General features: G+C 42.2%; 2 protein-coding genes across 4 annotated transcripts in view; one reads left to right on the plus strand and one right to left on the minus strand.

Annotated features, from left to right (window-relative positions):
- The first annotated feature begins 430 nt into the window (after nucleotides 1-430).
- On the plus strand, nucleotides 431-7,531 carry si:ch73-70k4.1. Its single transcript, XM_034591500.1, has 4 exons — nucleotides 431-599; nucleotides 3,335-3,482; nucleotides 4,237-4,769; nucleotides 6,730-7,531. Exons 1-4 carry the CDS (start codon nucleotides 478-480, stop codon nucleotides 6,800-6,802), a joined length of 876 nt encoding a protein of 291 aa, XP_034447391.1. The 5' UTR covers nucleotides 431-477; the 3' UTR covers nucleotides 6,803-7,531.
- A 1,291-nt stretch (nucleotides 7,532-8,822) lies between these two features.
- prkcz (protein kinase C, zeta) overlaps nucleotides 8,823-21,306 on the minus strand; it is a 138,042-nt gene continuing 125,558 nt past the window's right edge. For 2 of the 3 annotated variants that reach the window (XM_034591436.1, XM_034591437.1), the window contains one exon: nucleotides 8,823-12,169. In XM_034591436.1, coding sequence (XP_034447327.1) covers nucleotides 12,082-12,169 — 88 coding nt within the window. In that variant the 3' untranslated portion in view covers nucleotides 8,823-12,081. The remainder of the gene's footprint in view (nucleotides 12,170-21,306) is intronic. The other variant, XR_004614505.1, reaches the window with a different exon arrangement.

Here is a 21,306-nt window from a genome sequence, read left to right on the forward strand (position 1 = left end):
TTCTCCAACTTAAACTACTTTAAAATTGAGTCTGACTGGGGATCAGTGCTGCAGAAGCACGACAGCCTTTTATAACCAAACTGTGGAATGACTCACCGCTGAGATTATATTTGCTATATGTGTAGATCGCTTCCTAAAACGTTCATCTTAAAAAATCTCTGTGGATTTTAATTTACTTCATTTTATTGTTTCGTTCATGCATTCATGCTTTTGTGAAGCACATTGGAACTTTATTAAGAAAATAGCAAAGCAAATAAAGCTTATTATTATTATTATTATTATTATTATTATTATTATTATTATTATTATTATTATTAGAGTCTTGAATAATGTGGTGGCGAGCCCCTGTTCGTGAGGAATCCCCGAGGAAAAACACTTCAGTCTCTGATTGGGTAGAATCGGGTGACGTTAGGTTTCAGGAATACGGAAGTGCCCGTCGCTCAGGGTTAGCGCGCATTTTCAAAGTGATTTCACGAAATGGATGAAAATCAAACCAAGTCCAAACTGAAACGGAGGAAATCGAGTGTGGAGAAGCCGCAGGTGGAGTCATGTTCCCGGGACAGAGAGAGAAGCATGGACATTACAGAGGAGAGCTGTGGGTGGGTCTGTCTGTAGTGTCTCCTCTGTCTGTACTGTCCCCACTGTCTCCACTGTCTGTACTGTCCCCATTGTCTGTACTGTTACTGTGGACCTATCAGACGTCCAAGTATCACGTTCAAACTGGGGATCAGCCTTTACAGCCCCGTGTTTCAGTAGTGGCGTTTGTCTGGTCAGGAAACGCGGCGCCAGACGAGAGAACGAGCCTCCATTGAAAAATGTAACGTTTTAATGTTGTCTTGGCTGTGAGCTGGAGAATATCAGAGAAAAAACTCGTTTGAAGACGTTTTATGAGCAATGGAGTCACAATACAAAATTCGGCTTAGTCGTTGTCCAACAACAGCGTCAAATACAATGTTCAACTTTTGAAATATCCCGATATTATTAAAAAATTCCACATTTGAATGACACCAAAGTGAAATATTATATTCTGAATGAAACGTGTTCAGCCTAATATTGTAGAAATATCGTATGTGTATCTTTCCAGGATGATGATAATAATAATAACTTTATTTCTTTAGCACCTCTCAACAACAGCAGCATTTGTTTTTGTTTGCGTCCACCTGAACAAGGGAGTGTGTGTCTGGATTTATACATGCTGAAGTTTAAAAATATGAAATTCAAATAAAGAGAAATAAGGGCAGCTGTATACATACATACTATATATACAAACTTCGACTGCACCTGCAATGAAGGAGAATACATGGACTAACTAGAATGGTATTCAGAGTGCTCATACTGTCCCCCTATGAAACCACATTGAAATTAACCAAAAATTACATTTAAAAAAATATTTTTATAGAACAGTGCCAGGTTGTGAAAAACATAGGTTAACATTTTATGAACAAGTACAGCAGAAAAAAATGTAAGAAACAAAACAATATATGCAACAAAGTATATCTATTTGTTCCTTGGCCACAGTATACAGCATATACAGTGGCTTCAGACAGTATACAGACTCTTTACTTTAAATTGTTGACAAAAGACCGAGTCCACAGGACACTGTAACTGTATCTGATGCCAGTTATAATGACCTTTGATTGGTTGCTTCTCTCTTGTTCTTATATGATATAATACCAGTTTTAGGGGTCATGGCTGGGTTAAAAATAGGATTGTGTTGATTGTAAGTTAAATTTATCTCCCATTATTGTACTGAGCCATATCTAAACAGGACTTATCTTTCTTCTATTATTTTCCCTTTTATATTACCTTAGGTAACTGTGAACACTCGAACAAAAAGACGTTACCCACATTAACAAATTCTTAAAAAAACAAAACTGCTCCTTGTATGACAGTCTTTTCAGTCAGTCAAAGGGTATGATCTGGGGTCTGTGAGCTGATGTACCGAATCCATTTTCGACCACATTCACTTACATTTCTCTCTTTGTATTTCTATAGAAAATGTTAATCTCTCCATTATATAGATTTCGTAAATACTTTTGAGCCAATTGTCTAATCTTGATGGATTGTAACCACTTGTCAAGGCTTTTTTCCCGCCAATAAGTAATATTCTCATTAAGTACTTATCTGCTATAGTCTGAATATTCAATGTAATAACACCCATATATATATTATCAGAGCATCAAATGGGATAGTGATCTGAAATATAGTTTCGGAGGACTTGTGAAATTCCTGCCAGAAGGATGTCATTTTTGGGCAATCCCAAAACAGATGATAATGGTTAGCCGTGGTTGATCCACATAGCCTCCAACAACTCATTCCAGCACCTTGGAATCTCTTCTGGGCAGGGGTAATACAAAATCTTATGATGATTTACTATCCAACTGTGTGAAGATGTAGTCATCCATTGTGATTTACAAATATTTCCCCTTTAATCTTCAGATATTTTAACCATCTATTTTGCACACGCTGAGTGTTTTCCTTTAAAAAGACCTGGAAGCTCTTGTATAATCTAGATATTATTTTGCAACCATTTCCTGATTTGTTAGTTGATATAAAGACGTTCAGTATATCACTGTCTGCTTTTCCCGACCCCTCAGTTATGACTTCATTTACCTGGAGGCTCACATGAAGGTATCTAAAAAAATCTTTGTATCTTCGTTCCTGTAACCTTTTTCTTAATTTTCCAAAACGCTTTATTACTCCATTGTCTACAAAGTAAAAGTATGCTGTGAGCCCTCAGCTCATCCAGACACATCCAGATTTCTATTTGAAATATGCACCAAATTGCACACACTCATAAATATCAGTCACCTAATTAAAAAAATTCTGGATCCAGACTCAAAGTTTATAAATTTTGTCCTCATCCATACCACATCCTTCCACAAATTTCATGGTAATCCATCCAGTAATTTTTGTGTAATCCTGCTAACCATCAAACAAATGCAGACAAAAACAACTTAATTGTACATAATTAAATATAGTTCATATAATCCAGGCACATTCCAGCTTTTAATAATTTAATATACACAGAAGAGGCTTGTCATGAATCTATGTCTTATTTTGTATTTACAAATCAGTACAATCACTGAAAGAAGCAGTTTCATAAAATGCTGACAATATTATTTTAAAAAATGACCATCATTTCCAACTCTTCCATACTGGGTGTTGGAAGATGAGATCTATTAGTTATACATCTTGAAACTCATAATCTACTCTTCGGTTAAATCCAACACAGTAATATTGAGGAAAAGGCTGAGCTGCATTGCAGAGGGAGAAGCAGGCTGCACTCTTGGCGGTTGTGTGAGGCAGACAGTGTGTGATCTGGGCTTCACAGGTCAGTGGATCCTGCAGCGGCGTGGTGGAGCAGAGAGGAGCTGCCTGCAGTGGAGAGTCTGTGGGCGATCACACTGAAGTCTGCTCTGCCCTACCTGCAGGACCAGCACTGGCACCTGGTCCCTGATCTTCCAAATCCGTCTGCAGCGGTACGTTACCGTCGAGTGTAACTCATAACTCTGTTCCTCTAGTGAAGGCGATGAGACGCACAACTAGACTCACATCAGAGACACACAACATCACGCAAAATTACAAAAACATCTAAGTTCAGACGTTAAGAAATGCTCTTGTTTGTTTGCTTAGACTAGTTATAATACAAACAATATAGAGTTCGTAGTTGTGCTAATTTTACATAATTTGACATTATTGATCTGTAATGGCAGCAGCTAACAAAAGTCATAATTTCTACAACATGAATGTGTGTTTATTGTTAGTCTTCGCGATTCATGAATATGGTTCTTCCCACGCATTCCACCAGCAGTGAGCACTTTTCAATATAATCCACACTAATTGCTTTACCACAAGTGGGTGCCAATGGAGAAGGATCATCTATCTGTAGCAATGTTGGCTTTGCGAGATGTGAGCTGTAACTATGCATAATGTGTATTTAAAGTGCCACACTTTCATAAAACCTCTGGTATGTATTATAAGATATGGAACCCTGGTGGTAGATAAAAATATTTTCACTGTGCAGCAGCAGAGTCGTTTCCACTGCGGGATTCATACAAACCAGGAGAAATGGCAACATGCCTCCGTTGATTTAACACAATTACCTTTCATTAGTATCATTTCTATGTGGTTGTTTATATACATTGCAACTTCTATCATCTGTGTTAAATAAGGGAAAAGATGCTTAAAAGCTCCCACATTCAAATGAGTCTTTTTCTTTCCATGGCACCTCAGAGACCTGCAGCACAACAGTTAGGTGAACAATGGTGGTGTGACGTCAGAGAAGAGGTGGCCCCTCTCCCCGAACCCGCTCCACCTTCTCCGAGGACTTTGTCGAGTCCAGATCCTCTCGGACGCTGCTCCCCTCAGAAGGATGTCTCAGTACACACCAAACCTGCAGCGCACACCTCTGACACACAGTTCTTCTCTCACAGCATTGGCAGAACAGCACCTCAAGCCCTCGGCAAAAGACAGTGGTCATCCCTCCACAGCCGAGAGGAAGCGGCATCATCAGCAGGATGCTCAAGTGTTAGGGGAGAAGAGGGGGGGGGAGGAGGAGAGCAAGATGAAGCAGTTGGACTGGTGAAAAGACAGCTTCTCACAAACCAGGTGAAGGAGAGAGTAAATGAAGAGGAGGTGGTGATGGATAAAGAGGAAGAGGAGGAGCTGGGGACTGTCAGAGGAGATGGAGGAGCTGCAGGAGGAGGAGGAGGAGGAGGAGAAAGGCTGCAGAGCTGCCCCATGTGCCTGATTGTGTTTCATGTTGGGTAAGAAATGCAACAAAATGGCTTCTTTTTGTCTGTATCACATTAACATGAGGATTCCTCTGCAGGATTCAGGTGAGGGGTGGCGCAGCAGGCAGAGGCAGGATAGAACGTATTCATTCTGCTGTGGAGATCCCATGTTTTTGTTAATAGCACATCATCGTCCTCAGCGCTTATCATCAAAAACTCTCTTGACATCTTTGTCAGTGTCTTCTACATGTTTGGCACTGCTTTGTCATCCTGACATATTTGTTTTATTTTTGTTCTTTTAATGTTTGCGTCTTTTGCGTGTTAGAAACGCCATAAACTCCCCCACTCGCTAGCGGTTAATCCTGCGGCGGATCTCCTGCTGTGTTCTCACATTGGCTCAATCGGATGTTCTGCAGAGTTGTTCACACATACATCCCATCCTAATAATCTCCTGACATTATCTGCTTGATTTATCAAAGCTCTTGAATCTCATTGTTTTTCTGAGTTGATTTCTTTTTCAGCCTCTTCTTTGTGTATTGCTCCTCTTTTTCATCCTGAGATATTCTGTTGCATGTCAGAAACGGCATAAACATGCCTGTTCGCTCGCTGTGAAGCCTCCAGATAATCTACTGCTGTGTTCTCACAAGGGCTCATTAGGACATTATCTGGAGTTTTTACTAGAGGGCTGCCAGGAGAAACTCCGGAGAAAGTCCGGAGGCTCTCACTCGGACATTTTCGTTCTCACATACAGCCCCTCTGGAAAAAGTGCGGAGGATCTACGGAGCTCAGTGCAGGTCTGAAAGCAGCTTTACAGTATAAGTACTGAACTGTAGGTATTAATATATTTTTAAGGACTATAATCAGGTTCTGGCCCAAAAAACCTTGATTGCAGGCTCCCCAGTGGAAACGGTGAGAAAGTCACTGAGAATAAAGTGTTGGTTGTGCTGCTGTGGGCCTGGTCCTGGTCTGACCTGGTGACTCTGTTAACGTTGGCCTGAGCAACAGCAGCAGCCTGTGCTCTCACTCTGCACGTCTCCTGCAGAAACAATGGTCACCTCTGTGTGAGCGGACACAGAGGACGAAAGACATCTGCTGCTGCCCTTACTCTCCTCGTCCTCCACCCATATTCCCCTCACACGTGCACACCTGCAAATACAATTTTAAATAATAGGACTCGCACTCATTTTTACCACCAAGAACGATTTAAGGATCAGATTCAGCTCAACAGTTAAATTTGTCCAGTGCTTTGACCGCATACCTGCAAAGCTACTCACATTCCCATCAGCCAATGCTAATTCGGAAAAGTTAGCTTAAACCACAGTTGTGTGCACTACATCACAGAGCTGCTAGCATGACTGCAGACTTGCTGTGTGTCCACTCAGACAGCAATCACGGTAAACTAGTTATTAACTAAAGCCCCTTTTACAACACTACCATCTGTCTTTTGTCTGTTATTGTGACTTCAAGGTCAAATAACTCTGCAGTAGACACAAGCTTTTATCGACTCCAGCAGTGACGGAAACATTACACCTGGGAGAACGAGTTATTTTGGCAAGACAGCGAGGTGAGAGACCTTCTGTTGTTACCATGGTCGTGATGTTGAACGTGACGTACGTGGGAAAAAGAGAGAGGCAAACTCCTCGGCTGGCAATGGGAAAAGAGTCAATCGCCTTTTTAGCAGGTTTACTGACGTTTTTTAAAAACCCACCTGTAGCCACTCATTTTGGTGTAAAAGAGGTGTAACATGCCAGGATGTGATGGGTTTGGATTCAGCGTCCTGACACAGTTACAGCTTGAAATATTTAGTTTTGCAGGTAGAAGTCTTTGAGCAAAATGTAGTTGATATTCACTCTAGTATAATTTTTCATTTCAACAGTTCAACAAATACGATTTTCTGTCTAAGTGTGTGAGTTGTCGGGCTGTAAGTAGCACTATGTAAGTGTGTGTTCACGGTCAGCAGCAGAGGTAAATCTCCTTGTTCCTGTCACTCCAGGTTCACACAGATGGACTGTGACAGCCACCTGGCCCAGTGTCTGTCGGAGATGAACGTGGACATGACCTGGTGAGCCCACAGGTGGCTGCGCTGGCTGCCGTCCAGGAGCTGCGAGCAACCCAGATGCCCCACGCTCTACAGGATCCCGCTGTACGGTGGACACACCCAGAGCACAGGGAGCGCTCATATTCAGTGATGTTCTGACACCTTACACAGGCCCCACACTGACAGAGGCACTCCTGCTGGGACACAAACAGCATTCGTATGTTCCAGAAGAGGGGTCTTTTTGAGAAATTTCCATCTGGCTTTGGTCACAATGACTCTGACTGCACCTCTCAGAGGACCCTGCTGTCATATTTCATTTACCCTCTTGAGACACTAGTTCCCACTAAATTTGGCTCCACTTGATCGTTTCCACTTGCCCCCTGGTACCTTTGATTCCAGCCAGTCCAGTCCTCCAAACTTAAACGACAATTCGACCTGTCATCCTCTGAACCAGGTCACATCCTCCCCAGAGAGCTACTTCATAAGTCCACATTCGACTGATTGATTGAAAGACGCAGTTGTTTTTTCAGACAAAACACATTTGAATTATAACTGCATACAAATAACCACTGACTTATATTAAGCCCAAAAAGTTACAGACATGAACTGCGGAGGATGTCTGGAGAATTGGGTCCGGACTTTGCCTTTCACACATGAACAACACCGCAGGAGATTGTCCACTCTGACGCGTTCACAGAAATCTCTAGAGTGTTCAGGTGAGGGGTGGAGCAGCAGGCAGAGGCAGGATGGAACGCCAGCGTCGGCTCTTATCACCAAAAATTCTTATGACATCTATGTGTATGGCACCGCTTTTTCATCCTGAGATAATTCATTTTTGCGTCTGTCGCATGTTAGAAACTTCTTCAACCCCCCCCCCCCCCCACACACACACACACACACACACACACACACACACACACACACACACACACACCCACACACACCCACACTTGTTGTGAATCCTGTGGAGGAACTCCTGCTGTGTTCTCACATCGGCTCATTCCGGCGTTCTGCAGAGTTGTTTCTAGGGCGCCAGACTATTTTGTTTTTGTTGTTTTTATGTAAAATGTTTCTGATGGAGTGAAAAGAGCTGAGCAGCTTTAAGCTGTGGCTCACTCAGCCCATTTTCTTCATATAACCAGAATGCTCAGAAAACAAGGAGAAACATTATGTGACGTAAACAGAGTACAGAGCTGTTGCTGGGACGTAGTATTCACCTTTGCTTAGCATAAGGAAGCAGGTGTGAGCCAGACTCCGTCCACAGTGAAGAAACACAGACATCTCTTTAGCTTATGAAGACGTCGTTTCTTGCTGGACCACATGCAGCATCAGTCAGTGTCGGTGTCACAGTGAGCGGGGCGTTATTGTTTGTGCAGATCAGTTCACGTGTTCATCAGTGACCTTTGGAGGTGCCCCGCCCCCCCACAGTCTTTTTGCTGCGCTATGCTGAACATGGCCCGACTCCAGCTATGAACGGACTGAGACTGATTCATTGACCTTCTCTTGCCGCTCCCAGAAAAATACGTTGAACCGTTGAACGAAATGTATTAAAAACCATTTAAACTGAATTCCGTTTGTTCTGTGTGTTTTTGCTCCAAGTCAACTCCACCTCAGAGAAAACAGTTTCTGATGAGCTCATGCTCGTTGCCGTCTTCCCCACCCAAAGAAAAAAAAAATTCACAAAATCACACGCATGAACAATTTCACTTTAATCTGAAAATATTTTCAGATTAAATATGAAAATATTTTTCATATTTCTGTCTTTCTCCAATGTTCTTCCTCCAAATGTGCTTCATACATGTGAAGTGTAGATGGCTATGAATGTGCACACTGGCCTTGATATAAGCACTGTAGAGTGTAACTGGGCTGCAGATTTCCAATGTGAATTTCTAATAAACAGTTTCCTTTTCTCTGCATCAATAAAACACATAACGATATTAGAAGATGAAAAGTGGTTAATGGCCCTTTTAAGTCTCCCTGTATGAACAGAGTGGGTGCTGCATCTGCAAAGATTGTTCTGATGTCGTCTGCAAAAAGGAAGGAGTCTGTTCACGGAAAACCAGTATCATTTTTAATAATTACACATATTTACAAAGATGCGGTGAAGCAAAATGAAGCGTTCCCCACCAGCGGTATGTTACAGCTGAAAACCAGGACCAGGTTCATTCAATTTTAGACAAGGACTCTGTTTGTTTTACAATGGCCTTCACTCTTCTGTACTGTGGTTTCAAGGACTCCCAGTTCATCTGTTGGTCCCTTCAGAAAAAAAAGAATGACACTAATGTTTCACCTGCTGTCTGAAAACATGACATTAATAAAGTTCAGAGGGTCGGAGGACGAAGCTTCCTTCAACGCTGAAGTGATTTCCAGCTTCTTCAAGTGTGTGTGTGTGAGTGTGTGTTCAGTGTGGTGAACTAATCGGTGCTGCTTCTTTATCTCTCCTCTCTCTATCTGTTCCTTGCCTGACTGTAAAGGCCCTGCAGCTAATTGAGACCCTTTGACTCAGGATCATCTAATTAATCCTATTACGTTGTTATCAAATTAGCACGGGTCAGATTTCATCAAACACTTCTCAGCCGACACAGAGCTGTCTTTCCTCACCAGTGCACAGACATAGCGATCAACACAAAGCTTGTAGAAGTGATTTAAAAAAAAAAAATCCGTGCTCACGATTGATATTCACAGATGTGTTGTGCATGTGTTTGATTTTATGAGCACAGGGCTCCTACACTCGGTTCCCATTTTGCTGCTTGCTGTGTATAAATGTGGCAGTGTATGAAGTCAAACCTGCCTGAACTAGAAACAGCCTAAAACTTCCCTGTATACAAATAAGCTCATGGCTTCTCGTTGTTGTTGTTGTACACCCTGCGTGTGCGCAGCGTCAGGGGCAACGAGAATTGTGATTAAAAACCCTCTGATGGATCAAAACTGCAGGACCGAGCAAACAGCATGGAACTGAGCGTACGAACCACCGGTGCTGGAGAGCTGAGCACTGTGTGTCAGGCTGACTTTACACTGGGCAACTGTCTGTTATTGATTAAGGCTCCGACTGATGCTGAAGCTTCCGGATCAATGCAAATATAAACATGTTGAAATCCTTTTTTTTATTTCAACATGTCAGTGTTAAATAAGTCAACTTTGTAAAAGAAGGAGGTCTAACATAAATAATATGTTTCCTGATTTAAATCAAGACATTGATGCCCATTTGATGCCAACTTTTGGTTTTCTGTCTGAATATTTGATTGTGGTCGATACTCGATAAATGATCTATAATCGACCAATGCTTATGATTTATTGAGTCTTAAAAATGTCTATAAATCTTGAAACTTCTCACCATGAGTAACAAACTGTCTGTCGTCAGTGTCTGATGTTGGAGCTCTAACACGTAAGTGTAGAAAATATTAATCATCAGATGTTTAAATTGAGAAGCATAGTTTTAATCTCCATGTGAAAAATTAATGAAACATATGACTGAAGAGAAAGTTGATTCCTGAGAGTAAAATGTTGATTATTTAAAGTCCCAGTGACATTAAATGTCCTCAGTATTTGACTTTGCCTTTAAAGTCCCTAATAATAAGTTTTATATTGTTTGACCCTAAAAGCTGCGGTTATTATTATTTAATGCCACTGTTAATAATATGCTGTCTGTCCTTTGCCTGTTCTCTACAGTCAGTTTAGCTGTCCATGAAACAAGAACGCTGGCCGCCCACTCCGAGACCTTTCTGAGGGATTAGCACGATTTTTAATCCAAACAGATTATTTTTGTCATTTCACTTGGTCTTTATGACTGAAGGAACAATCTCCCGATGTTAGTAGCACTCAGCTGCAGTAGCATCCGAGTTGCACCATGTAAAGTCAGCCTCAGTGCCGTGATGGAAACACACAATGATCCCGAAATAGAAATGAGACACGTTTCCACGAGGCAGAACAACCCACCGGTCACATGACATTTTTCGACTGGCTGCAGATGGTCACGCAGTGGCAGCTGGTGTGGAAGAATCCGAGCTCGGCCAGCAAGCCTGTACACACTGTGGAGGCCAGAGCCAATGAAATGCCTCTCAGCCGAAGCCCTGATATCATGTTTTTCTAAATCTGCCAGGCTGTGATTGCACCGTGGCCTTTATACACCTTCGTACTGGGTTTTATCCAGCACCGTATAGACGCTCTCTGCTGGATCAAAGCCACCTGTGACAGTTCAAAATTATAGTTTGGCATCGGAAGCAGGACACAGTCGTCACTATCTATTATACATTAGACTTCACCTTTGAGCATCTTGTCTCTTACAGCCACCACATTCAGTCATTTATTGATGATTCATTAAAAACCACGATTTATTCATTAAAAATGAAAAGATTCAGTCAAGTGTCGGGACTGTGGCAGGTCACTTTGCTCCAAATGTATTGATTCCCCTCTAAATTTGAACAATGTGGGCCAACCCTGGCACAGCTCAGCCACAGCTGAGTCCATGATGGGTGAAGAAATGTTCAGTAAGATATAAGTGCATTCAGAGACAAGGTCATTAATTTGAACTTTGAGGCACTTCTTAAATAAAAAGTTGTGTCCCAGTTTGTTATCCCCCCCCCCTCCCCCCAGTGTTTGTGAAAACCATAAAAGATAAAGATAAAAAGGAGAGTTTGTGATTACGAATGAAAATGTGCCACTTGCATCAATAAAAAGGCATCGTCAATTTTGGATTCACTACCTACAATATAATACACAATAATAACTTATTTTTTTTCCTGTCATTGTACATTCTTGTTCGTGTGAGGCCTCGCCCCGCCCTACAAGATCAAAAAAGGAAAAAGAAAACAAAGTGCACATAAAATGTCAAGTTCTTTAACAGAACTATCATATTCATCCAGGGATGTGAGTCAAGTTGAAATGTGTTCATGATGGCAGGCACAGAATCAACAACAGCTCTCTGTTCAAATTACAAAGCCAGTCGTGCTTTGACATGACGATGGACATTCTGACGGAACAGAGGGATGAAGCCAGGGGAGATTAAGAAAAGAAAAGAAAAGGGGGGAAGACAGTGGAACAACAGGGAATGTTCTTGTAGTTCAGCCTCTTTATTTTCCTTGTAGAAAGAAGAGTTTGGTATTCCCAACAAAACTGAATCGTCCAGGAAGGAAACTCTCCCACTCCCCTGTTTGCCTTGTTGACAGGTCCAGAGGGTGAGTTCGTCCTCCCCATCGTCCTTTACTCTTCTGCTCGCCTTACAGAGTTGGCGAGTTGCGAGTGGTTTTTGGCTGAGACGGCAGCTTGGACAGACAGTAGGTGGGCGAAGGAGGAAGCTTCGTCTCTCCTTCATACAGACTCTTCTGTGGATAGCAGCAGGGGGTTGATGTATTCAAATCCCTCAAATTCTGACTGGTCTATTCTCTTGATGACGTCCCTGAGGAGATAGGGAGATGGAACTGAGAGTTAGAGGTGTCATTTCAGCACAAACGCAGAGCACGGTGCCATCTGCAGCAACCCTGGATCAAGTTCTGAACAAAGGCGGGGACAGGTTGGAGTTTCACAGCATTGACAGAAAAGACTCTTCCTGCATGTTTTTTAATCTAACTGACACAAACAGTGGAGTAGCTCTGGTTCTGATTTCAGTAACTCAGCCCACATTATCTACCACCGATCTAACAATTGTCCTTTAGTTATAACTAAATCAATATGTACCAGAGTCGCTGTGTTTGAGAGTTGGTTTGACTGAACAGTTTTTAATAGTATCAAATTCTTCCAGACAAGCTAAGTACTTTTTAGCTCAGTACCAGAAATAATCTCCATCCATACTAACAGACCTGGACATGCATATGACATTACCATTCACATGAACTGAGCTGGTGTGAACAGGAAGTAGATTGTCTACTCTGCAGTTGGAAGCTTAGTTACAGAAAATACAACTGACAAGAAACAACAAAGGTGATAAATAAGAGTGGGGATTTCTTTTGGAGTGACGACGAGGTGGAACTGTTAGTGACATGTACAGTGTCTCATGAAACATGAGCTGTATCTCAATTCAGGGGCTACATCCTTCAGAGGTGTCACAACATCCTATCCCTGAGAAGAGAAGGCTCAAACGGGTGGATCCTTCCCAACTCAACCTATCCCATTGTGCTCAATGGAACAGCTAACAGTACATATGTTATAACAAAAGGGGGCATTCAAACTTTATCATTGAGTCCAACTTCAGCTTTGTTGCTATGCAAAAGCAATAAGGGCGAGACTCATGGAAAGCATCTGTAAACCAGACCGTCTCATTTCGGTTCAGCCTTCACTTTCTACACGGCCCAATAAGACTGCCTCCTTCGTGGGCCGGGTAGCTTACGTCCTCCGAAGGATGCAGCCCCTGAATTGAGACACAGCTATGATCTGCTTTTCGGAAAGAGACAGGTCATGTGTCACAGTTGAGATGATGTTTTTTTTGACAGGGTTGATGTGCAGTGAGTAAATTTTAGAAATTTGTTTGTTTTATCATCTGCTCTGCCTGTTTTAATAACTTTCAAAATTTGATTATTAATAGCTAGACCTAATCATATGAGGTTACTGTTTTTGTTGGGGATTACTGCTACAGTTTTATCAAAAAATATATAACCCAAAAACTACCACATGGTCTGATGTATCTATGTCAGTGTCTCTCAGTATAAATCCTTAAAACCCTATAAAAATGTCTCAGTACATGACATCACATGAAGCAGAGGAAACATGGAGCGGACCAATCAGTGGAGAAACTTTTGTTTCCTGACAAGCTATTTCCATTAACAAAGGCATAATCACAGGTAAATGGAGCAGAACCCCATAACTAGTAGTCGGCTCAGAGTGGCTGCATGGGTAAAAATAAATGTACTTCCTTAGCAACACTCCTGGCTTCTTCTCCTGCAGCAACAGGCTGTTTACTCGTCTCTCTCTCTCTCTCTGTGTGTGTGTGTGTGTGTGTGTGTGTGTGTGTGTGTGTGTGTGTGTGTGTGTGTGTGTGTGTGTGTGTGTGTGTGTGTGCGCGTGTGCATGTGCGTGTGTGTGGTGATGAGATGAAGAGCTGAAACCCAAAAAGGAGGCCTCTCTCTGGGAAAGGCCAGGAGGCTTTTTCTCTGCAGACACTGAGAAGGAAGCTTTGAAGTTAAAACAAAAGGTGCGTTCACTGCACGTAACACTTCTGTACCAGGTGGGTGGGGGTCTCACTTTAAGGGCCACCAGCAGAGACACACAGGTTGCAGATCCCACCCACATGGAGAACCAGACAAGTGAATAAAATGCTACACTGTCTTTGTTTCAGTTTGCTGACCGGCATACTGATGAAGCAAATATTTTCTCTCTATCTGATCTCATGTGAAGTACTCTCACTTTACGAAGAGGTCAACCACCAATACAACAATTACATTGAGAAAATGCTGTTTTTCTACGTTGGATTTGAGGAGAGAACAGAGAGAAAGAAAGAAGGACACATGAAAGAGAGGGGAGAAGGTTTGGGAGTTGACCAAAACAAACAGTGTGTTCAACCAACGTAAAAAAAAACGTTGCCTTTTTTCTCCAGGGTTTGGAGGACTTGAAAGCATTACCAGATGCAGAGTGAAGAGGGGAGAGCGAGGAAGGGACAGAGGAGGAGGGAGTGAAGTGGCAGAGAGGGAACAAGCATGAGGAAGAAAAGAATGACGACACCTAAAGAGCATTTCAACTGGTTTGTGAAAACAGCAAACATCTTGTACCAGTATTAGACTAAGAACTCCACACTTGTGTTAGGCAGAGATTCCTTGAATTGAAAATTGTGATATCCACTGTCATGTCCATTAGGTGTATTCCTTACATTCTGTATACATCAAGATCATACCGGATTTCCAGAGGCTGTGTACTAACAACAATGAAGGCCCGGTGGAATCCAACATCCAACCTAACCTTTGGAAACGAGAACTACGACAAAATGATTATAACTTTCATCGGTGGATAAAACTAAATGTAAAAGACCAATTAATGGACAAATGACAAATTACTGTGGAATCACATACTGTCGCTCCTGATTAGCAAGAGCGCAAATCTTTCCACCAAGGCTAAAGCCCCATCTCGCAATGTAGAGGAAAGTGGAAAAAAAGGGATCCAGCCCCTTACTTGAATCCATTTCAAAAGTTAATGAGTTCTTCCTTGGCCGAGTCCACACCCTTCCACCAAGTTTCAAGAAGAAAAGAATAAGTGAGTTTTAGGAGTAAAGTCAACCATCCCAACCTTCCTCTAGATGCTCCGAAATACTCACCTGAAGCTCTACTGTTATATTTTGGATTGACGAGGGGACAATTTAAAATCTCGCTGGGCATCTGAGGAGCCACTGGCAGCTTGAGGAATGTTGTTGTATATAATATTAAGTCCTATAGTATACAGTGATTTGTTGATGCATACATTTGCCTTCTATGTAAAAGAAGAAAAACTAAAGATTTATTTTCTTGGAGTGACAAAGGTAGAACTGTTACAGCGTTCTAGTGTTACAACACTTGCTGTAACATTCACTGCTTGTAGTCAAGGTCTCCACTGAAAATAGCCAACCAGGAAGAGAATTTGAGTGATAGCGTCATCTTTCCAAAAGTCTACTTTTATGCCCGTCCAAACTAAAACACAGCCGCTGCTCAGAGGTTTCAGAGCAGTGTGGACTGCAGGTATAAATGTAGCAACCGTGACGTGTCTAAAACTAAAATGTGTTCTGAACTGTAGACTTGTTAGTTAATGACTTATTAAACCCATCTATTTTGAGAGGATAAGCAACAGGCTCGGCAGACAGACGAGAACAGTCTTATGGTCCTCGCCTTCATGTTCAACCCTGGAACAACCACCAAGGGCCGAGGCAAGAGAAGACAAAAGCATGCTTGCCTAGGCCCTGGCTGCCATTTTCTAAGAGAGGGAGCTGGCACTGAAAAACTAAAGCCTCTCACCCCCTCCCCTCACCATGCTGGCAAGCCCCCCCAGCAATCCTGGCTTTTAATGTCGCAATGTAAATCTTGAACACGGAGGGTTTACCCTTCTCTCTGCCTACACGACTCTCACTTCTCTTTCTTCTTGTGCCAAGCCCATCACGAGTGGGAAAGAGGGGAGACTGGAGAGCTTTTTGCATCACCCCCTCCTAGCGGGAGTGGGCGACGTCAGCCCCTCTCCCTGGTAACAGAGGGAAAAGAAAGGGATGGGGAGATAAAGTGCGAGACGAAGGGAGGAGGCGTGCGTTGTCTTTTGATGTACGGTGGTGTTTGATGCCAGGTTGATATCTCCACTACTGAACTGGCAGTGTGCTCTCCACCCTGTTCTCCCACTCACCCCCCTTGCTCCCCTCGCTGTACAACCCCAACCGATTCGAAAATTGCCTTTCCAAAAGTCTGTCAGGGACTCCCGTTGTCAAACCCTGTCACAAATGAGCTGGGATGAGCTTCAGAGCCGTCTCGCTGCAGAACCCTAATGAGCTGCGAGGCTCCCCCACTCCGAGGCTGGTTTGAAGATCAGTGTCTACTGAACAGCAGAGGTGTACAGCACCTTCAAACAGAGGGAGAGCCTTGGTAGCTACCCAAAGACATCTGTCATAGGTGCAGAGCATGATGGGCATTTAATAAGGTTCCAATTAACACGGGGAGCTCCTGTCGCTCCGTGCGCTGCCATTTCACAATGGTGTATTTATTGCTGAACATGTTCACAAGTCGCACCAGCAGGAAAAAGCCGGGATGGTGCCTCAGTCAGTCTCCACCCAGCCAGTGGAGTGTCGAACCAGTGGTGATTACATCACCGACTACCTAAATGTGGAATTTTATTCTAAGGCTGCTGCACACTAGAGGATAATCGGGCTGATTGACTCAGAGCCTCCCTGATCTTGAATCTTGATATTTACAATAATCGGCTCAGACAGAGACCTGCAATAGCAAAAAAAGTGAACTGACCGGAAAGCGTCCCCAACCCGATGTACTTGCATATCTGCCTGCGACTAAAAACAACAATACAATTGCAACTCCCCTCCAGCTTGCACTGCATAATGTATAAGCAAATCCTGCCTTCTCTGTTATGACTTTATCAATATTTTTTTCCCTCTTTTTTTTGTTTTCCGCTGCAAAACAAAACACACGATGTCGGTCCTCCTCAATGTTTGACTTTCTTCGGAAATCAAGTTTTCCACACTCCAGTTCAGAAGATGGATGTGCCTTAAATTTGTTTACCAGCCACCATAAGAAAACTGAAGAAGAGGAATAATCTCTGGAGTTTCTGTGAGATTCCAAGTACCTGCAATGGCCACTGTGAAATCGTTCTGTTACAAACGTTGAGTGTGTGGTCTTTCGTTCTGTCCAAATTGTCTAGTATGTCTGTTCTGATGGTTCTAATATAAAAAACGGTTAAATCTGTCATTATGTCTGTGGTCTCCCATGTTTTTAAAGTTGGTTAAAGGTTGCAAATCCTCTGGTGTGCGCCAGGCTTTAGAGAGAATCCTAATCCTGCTTCATTTTAAGTACAGATAGTTAAGAGAAGTGACGTGTCCCATCCAGGCTGAGCCGAAGAATCACTTTGCCCCGGCACGATTTATTGTTCTTTTGTTGAGAGAGCAAAGAGACCAAACCTCAGGCAGTGATACCCTGTGTGTTGCCTGTACCTTTAGGCTTCATTAAGCTTCAACAGTCTGTCTGAAATACGTTTTTGATGTCTACAAAGGGTGGGGGGGGCTTCTTGTTTTTTCTACCATTCTGAAACCTGTCAGTCACACACACTCTCCAATCAGCCATATGTGCCAAGGTGCAAAGGTGGACGTCTCTCATCTGTTTTTCTTTTTCAAACATCTACTTATGTTACTTCTCTTGTGCACAATAAAGTGCACGGTGAATGCTTTCAGGGAAAACTGTCCAATTCATTATGTGGAGACTACAAACACAGTGAAAAGACACAGCTTTTGGAGGGAGATCAGAGAGAGAGGGAGATCAGAGCTTGTATTGATCATATATGTTCTCTATTCACCGTTGCTCATGCAAGAACACAGAAAGGGAAATCTCGCTTTTGTTCCTTTATAGATTTTCAGAAGGCAGGCAGTGTAAATCACCACCTTCTTAGCTTAAACTACTTAAATGTAGTATTGATGGGACTTTTCTGAAGCTGTGAAAGTTCTTTATCAAGCCTCAGTTGCATGTGAGCAGCTTAATGACTTTAGACCTGGTTGGTTTCCAAAGGATTTTAGTGTTCAACAAGGGGGATGTGCTCTGTCTGAACTTCATATTCACCATTTCATAGCTGAGATTAAGAAAGCAGGTATTTAGGTCAGACTTTCAAATTTTACAGTCGCTTCTTTTTTTCCTGCAGATGATGTAGCTCCCTTGGCAGACAACAAACAGGCTCCGGAGAGTAAATATTCCACATGATGGCGACTGCAGATACACCGAGATAAAACTCTGTATTTTAGGAAAGATCAAGGTTATGTTTCACATTGGTTCTATTCATTTGTCTTAATCAAAGAGATGTTGTTACCTTACGGTGAAGCTTTACAATGATCCTGGTTGTGACACATACACACAACTTTATAAATCTTGTGTCTGTCCAGTTGTGCACTGCAGGGATGTGCGGCAAACAAGAAGTGATTGAGTAGAAAACAGAGCTATGTTCAAAACTGTCAGAATATGTGGAGACACAATGGGAGCCATGTGAAGGTGGACAAAACAGTGACTTGCTGGGATTGTGGGGTAAGTTAATTAACACGTCTGACAACAGAGCGACAAAACAATTCAGTGATTTGGATTAGTCAGACATGATTCACTTGAGTCTGTATTTAGAAATAATGGACCAGCTCTTAGTTATGCTGCTATAAACCCAGATTTATTTTTCTTCCTCTTCCTCTTCATCACATTAATGTCTCATGTTACTGACTTGACTTTTTCCCTGGAGTCTTTGTGCTTTATCTTTGCAGAATCAGGATCTCGGCCACATCTTCGATTGTGATCATGGTGATTATTACCACTAGATTGTTTAGATATACAATATGCCTACTTATATATACTACTATTACTGGCAATAGCGCTATACAATTGTCATTGCTGCTCCCTTCATCTCTGTCAGACTTTTTCTTTTGTACTAATACATCGATTAACCTCTCCATTAATGTTAGACACTGTCTGTTCTCATGAATGTTGTACATTTTGTTAATTTGTTGATGTGCTCTGCTACATGTGACAAATCTATTGCTCTTCTGTCCATCGTGGGAGAGGGATCCCTCACATGTGACTCTCACTGAGCTTTCTACATTTCTTGGTAGGTTCTTTCTTACAGAGAGTTGATGGCAAATGAGGCATGTTGTTGAGCCCCCCCCCCCCCCCCCCCCCCCCCCCCCTAAATTGTGATTTGTGAATTGATGAAACTTCAGTAAAATATTAAATCATTTAAAAGTGTATAGAGATGTGACTGTATCAACTTTTAATGCTATAATTGTTGTGGCGAAAAATTACAGGTGTTATCACGATAATCATCACACCTTCCTTAAATAATATTAATATTAGAATAAAAACACAGAACAGTTACTCTGCACCTGAGACTGAATCTAACTGGATAGTGAACAGTGCATGGTAGCCAACTGTTTTTCACCTGTGGCCTGTCCAGATCTTCCACTGATAAAAAATATTTCTCCTCAAATATTGTTTTATTAGATATAAACTGCTCATGAAAAACTGAAATGATTGTGACTACCTTAATGAGTACAGTATAACAGTATTTTTCCCTCTGTGCTTTCCTGCTGCCCGCTACACGTGACAGAAAGCGATGTTCCATCATGTGAACAGAAAACTGCAGGTAGCATCTCTGCCGTACCTTCAATCCTTCCAATGCTTTGGTATAGTAAATACCAAGATCATTCTCATTCCATATCTTTTCCACGTATAGGACATTGTGGAGGATGATTGGCTGCACCACTGTGTGGGATTACAATCCCTTTTAATAGCACTAAACACTAATAAGGATCCAGAGTCTTTTTAAGTGGTAAGGTGCATGGTGTATCTCATTTTCAGCTCAGCAGCCTGATTAAGCAGCATGCTTGTTGAGATATAACTGGCTAAAATCCGTCCAGTAAAAGCTTTGCAGGAAAAATATAAACGTTGGAGCCTGAAAAATCAATCCAGCATGGACCTAAATGAAAATGTTGTCTGACATAAGCCTGGTAATATCTATTGGCAGGGCCCGCCAAAGCCTTATGGAATCCATTTTGTGATGGCACAAAGGAAAACGGGCTGCGCTTGTGTTTGGGTGCAGCGGCTGAAGACAGTCTGCAGCAGCGGAGCCTGCACTGTGTCTGTTGTTGTGCCAGATCTCTTCAGCCTTTTCCCTGCAAAGTTAAATCTTAAACAAGGAATCCTGTCAGATCCTGAAGGCTACATGTTTGCATTAATGAAAACAATGTCTCTGATGGATAAAGACGTCAATGTTGGGAACTCGGGTGGTTGGGGTGGTTGTGTGTTTCTCTATTGGTCACAGAAGTCCTCTGGGAAGATGGCACATTGTTTGACAGGATCTACTGATCACGTGTGCTGTTCCTTTAGCTGTACACATTTCACACTTGCCAAGTACAATCACTGTAATGTCCTGTGGGCTGCTGCATTACTATACTACATCAAGTGTCATGCTGGATTTTATTTACTGATTGCGACACAATTACAAAGAGAAGAAGAAGAAAGACAAACTGCAGAGAAAGTCCGTTCCTAAGCAGGTCATGTCAGAAAATGGCTATAATGGAAGAAATGCTATGGCTGCTTATCTGTTCTCTGATTCTGAAGTTCAGTCCTCGTCTCTGTTACTCACACCTGGCTTTTTGTCAGTGCTCAGGATCCTCCTGCCTTCCTGAACTCTTTGCCATGCTCTGCTTGGATCTCAAGTCAGAGTCAAACCGAAATTAATGTTTGCAAAAAAATTAAAAACAGTATGTACTGTATCTTTTAATTCTTTACTTTTACACTGATGGGGCAACTTAATGTTTTTTTCCAGTGGGAGTAAACTTTTGGCACTGACTGATAATGTCAGTACTGTAATATGGTTCAGCCTCTGTGTGGCGGAGCACTAGATCACTTCAATGTCATCAGTACAGCAGTAGTATTTACACTACTTTCCTGTTTTGACTTAACCGGCAGCTGACGTTGTTGCTCACTGCTTTGTTCCAGCAATTCAGACAAGACTGTTGTTGTTGTGAGGCACTCCATCACAAAGGATTTGTTGTTGACATAGTGTATATATATAAATATATATATATATATGAATGATTAGGATATATAAAACAATGTCAACAATGAAGTAGACTGTGTGTTTTGGCTCTCAGTTTTTTATATATATATATATGTATATATATATATACATACATATATATATAAAAACCTACCCGCCACCCAACCAGCCACCACCAAGCCTGCGGATCAACCGCAGGTGTAACTACATGTGTAGGGTTGTACAATTTAACATTTCTGATTGATAGCGGATGGGTTTGGGCAAAATAGACAAATCGGACAAGCTATCAGAGGACAAGGCCGCTCCTTCCCACAGCTGCTGCAACTTTCAAAGAGAATTTTGTGC

This window comes from Hippoglossus hippoglossus, chromosome 7, assembly GCF_009819705.1.
Source record: "Hippoglossus hippoglossus isolate fHipHip1 chromosome 7, fHipHip1.pri, whole genome shotgun sequence".
NCBI lineage: Eukaryota > Metazoa > Chordata > Actinopteri > Pleuronectiformes > Pleuronectidae > Hippoglossus > Hippoglossus hippoglossus.

Excerpts from the sequence above, each read along its gene's own strand:
- si:ch73-70k4.1 (XM_034591500.1), top strand. The coding sequence starts at position 478 with ATGGATGAAAATCAAACCAAGTCCAAACTGAAACGGAGGAAATCGAGT. Across the intron at positions 600-3,334 it reads ATTACAGAGGAGAGCTGTGG|GTCAGTGGATCCTGCAGCGG; the intron begins GTGGGTCTGTCT and ends TGGGCTTCACAG. Across the intron at positions 3,483-4,236 it reads TTCCAAATCCGTCTGCAGCG|AGACCTGCAGCACAACAGTT; the intron begins GTACGTTACCGT and ends ATGGCACCTCAG.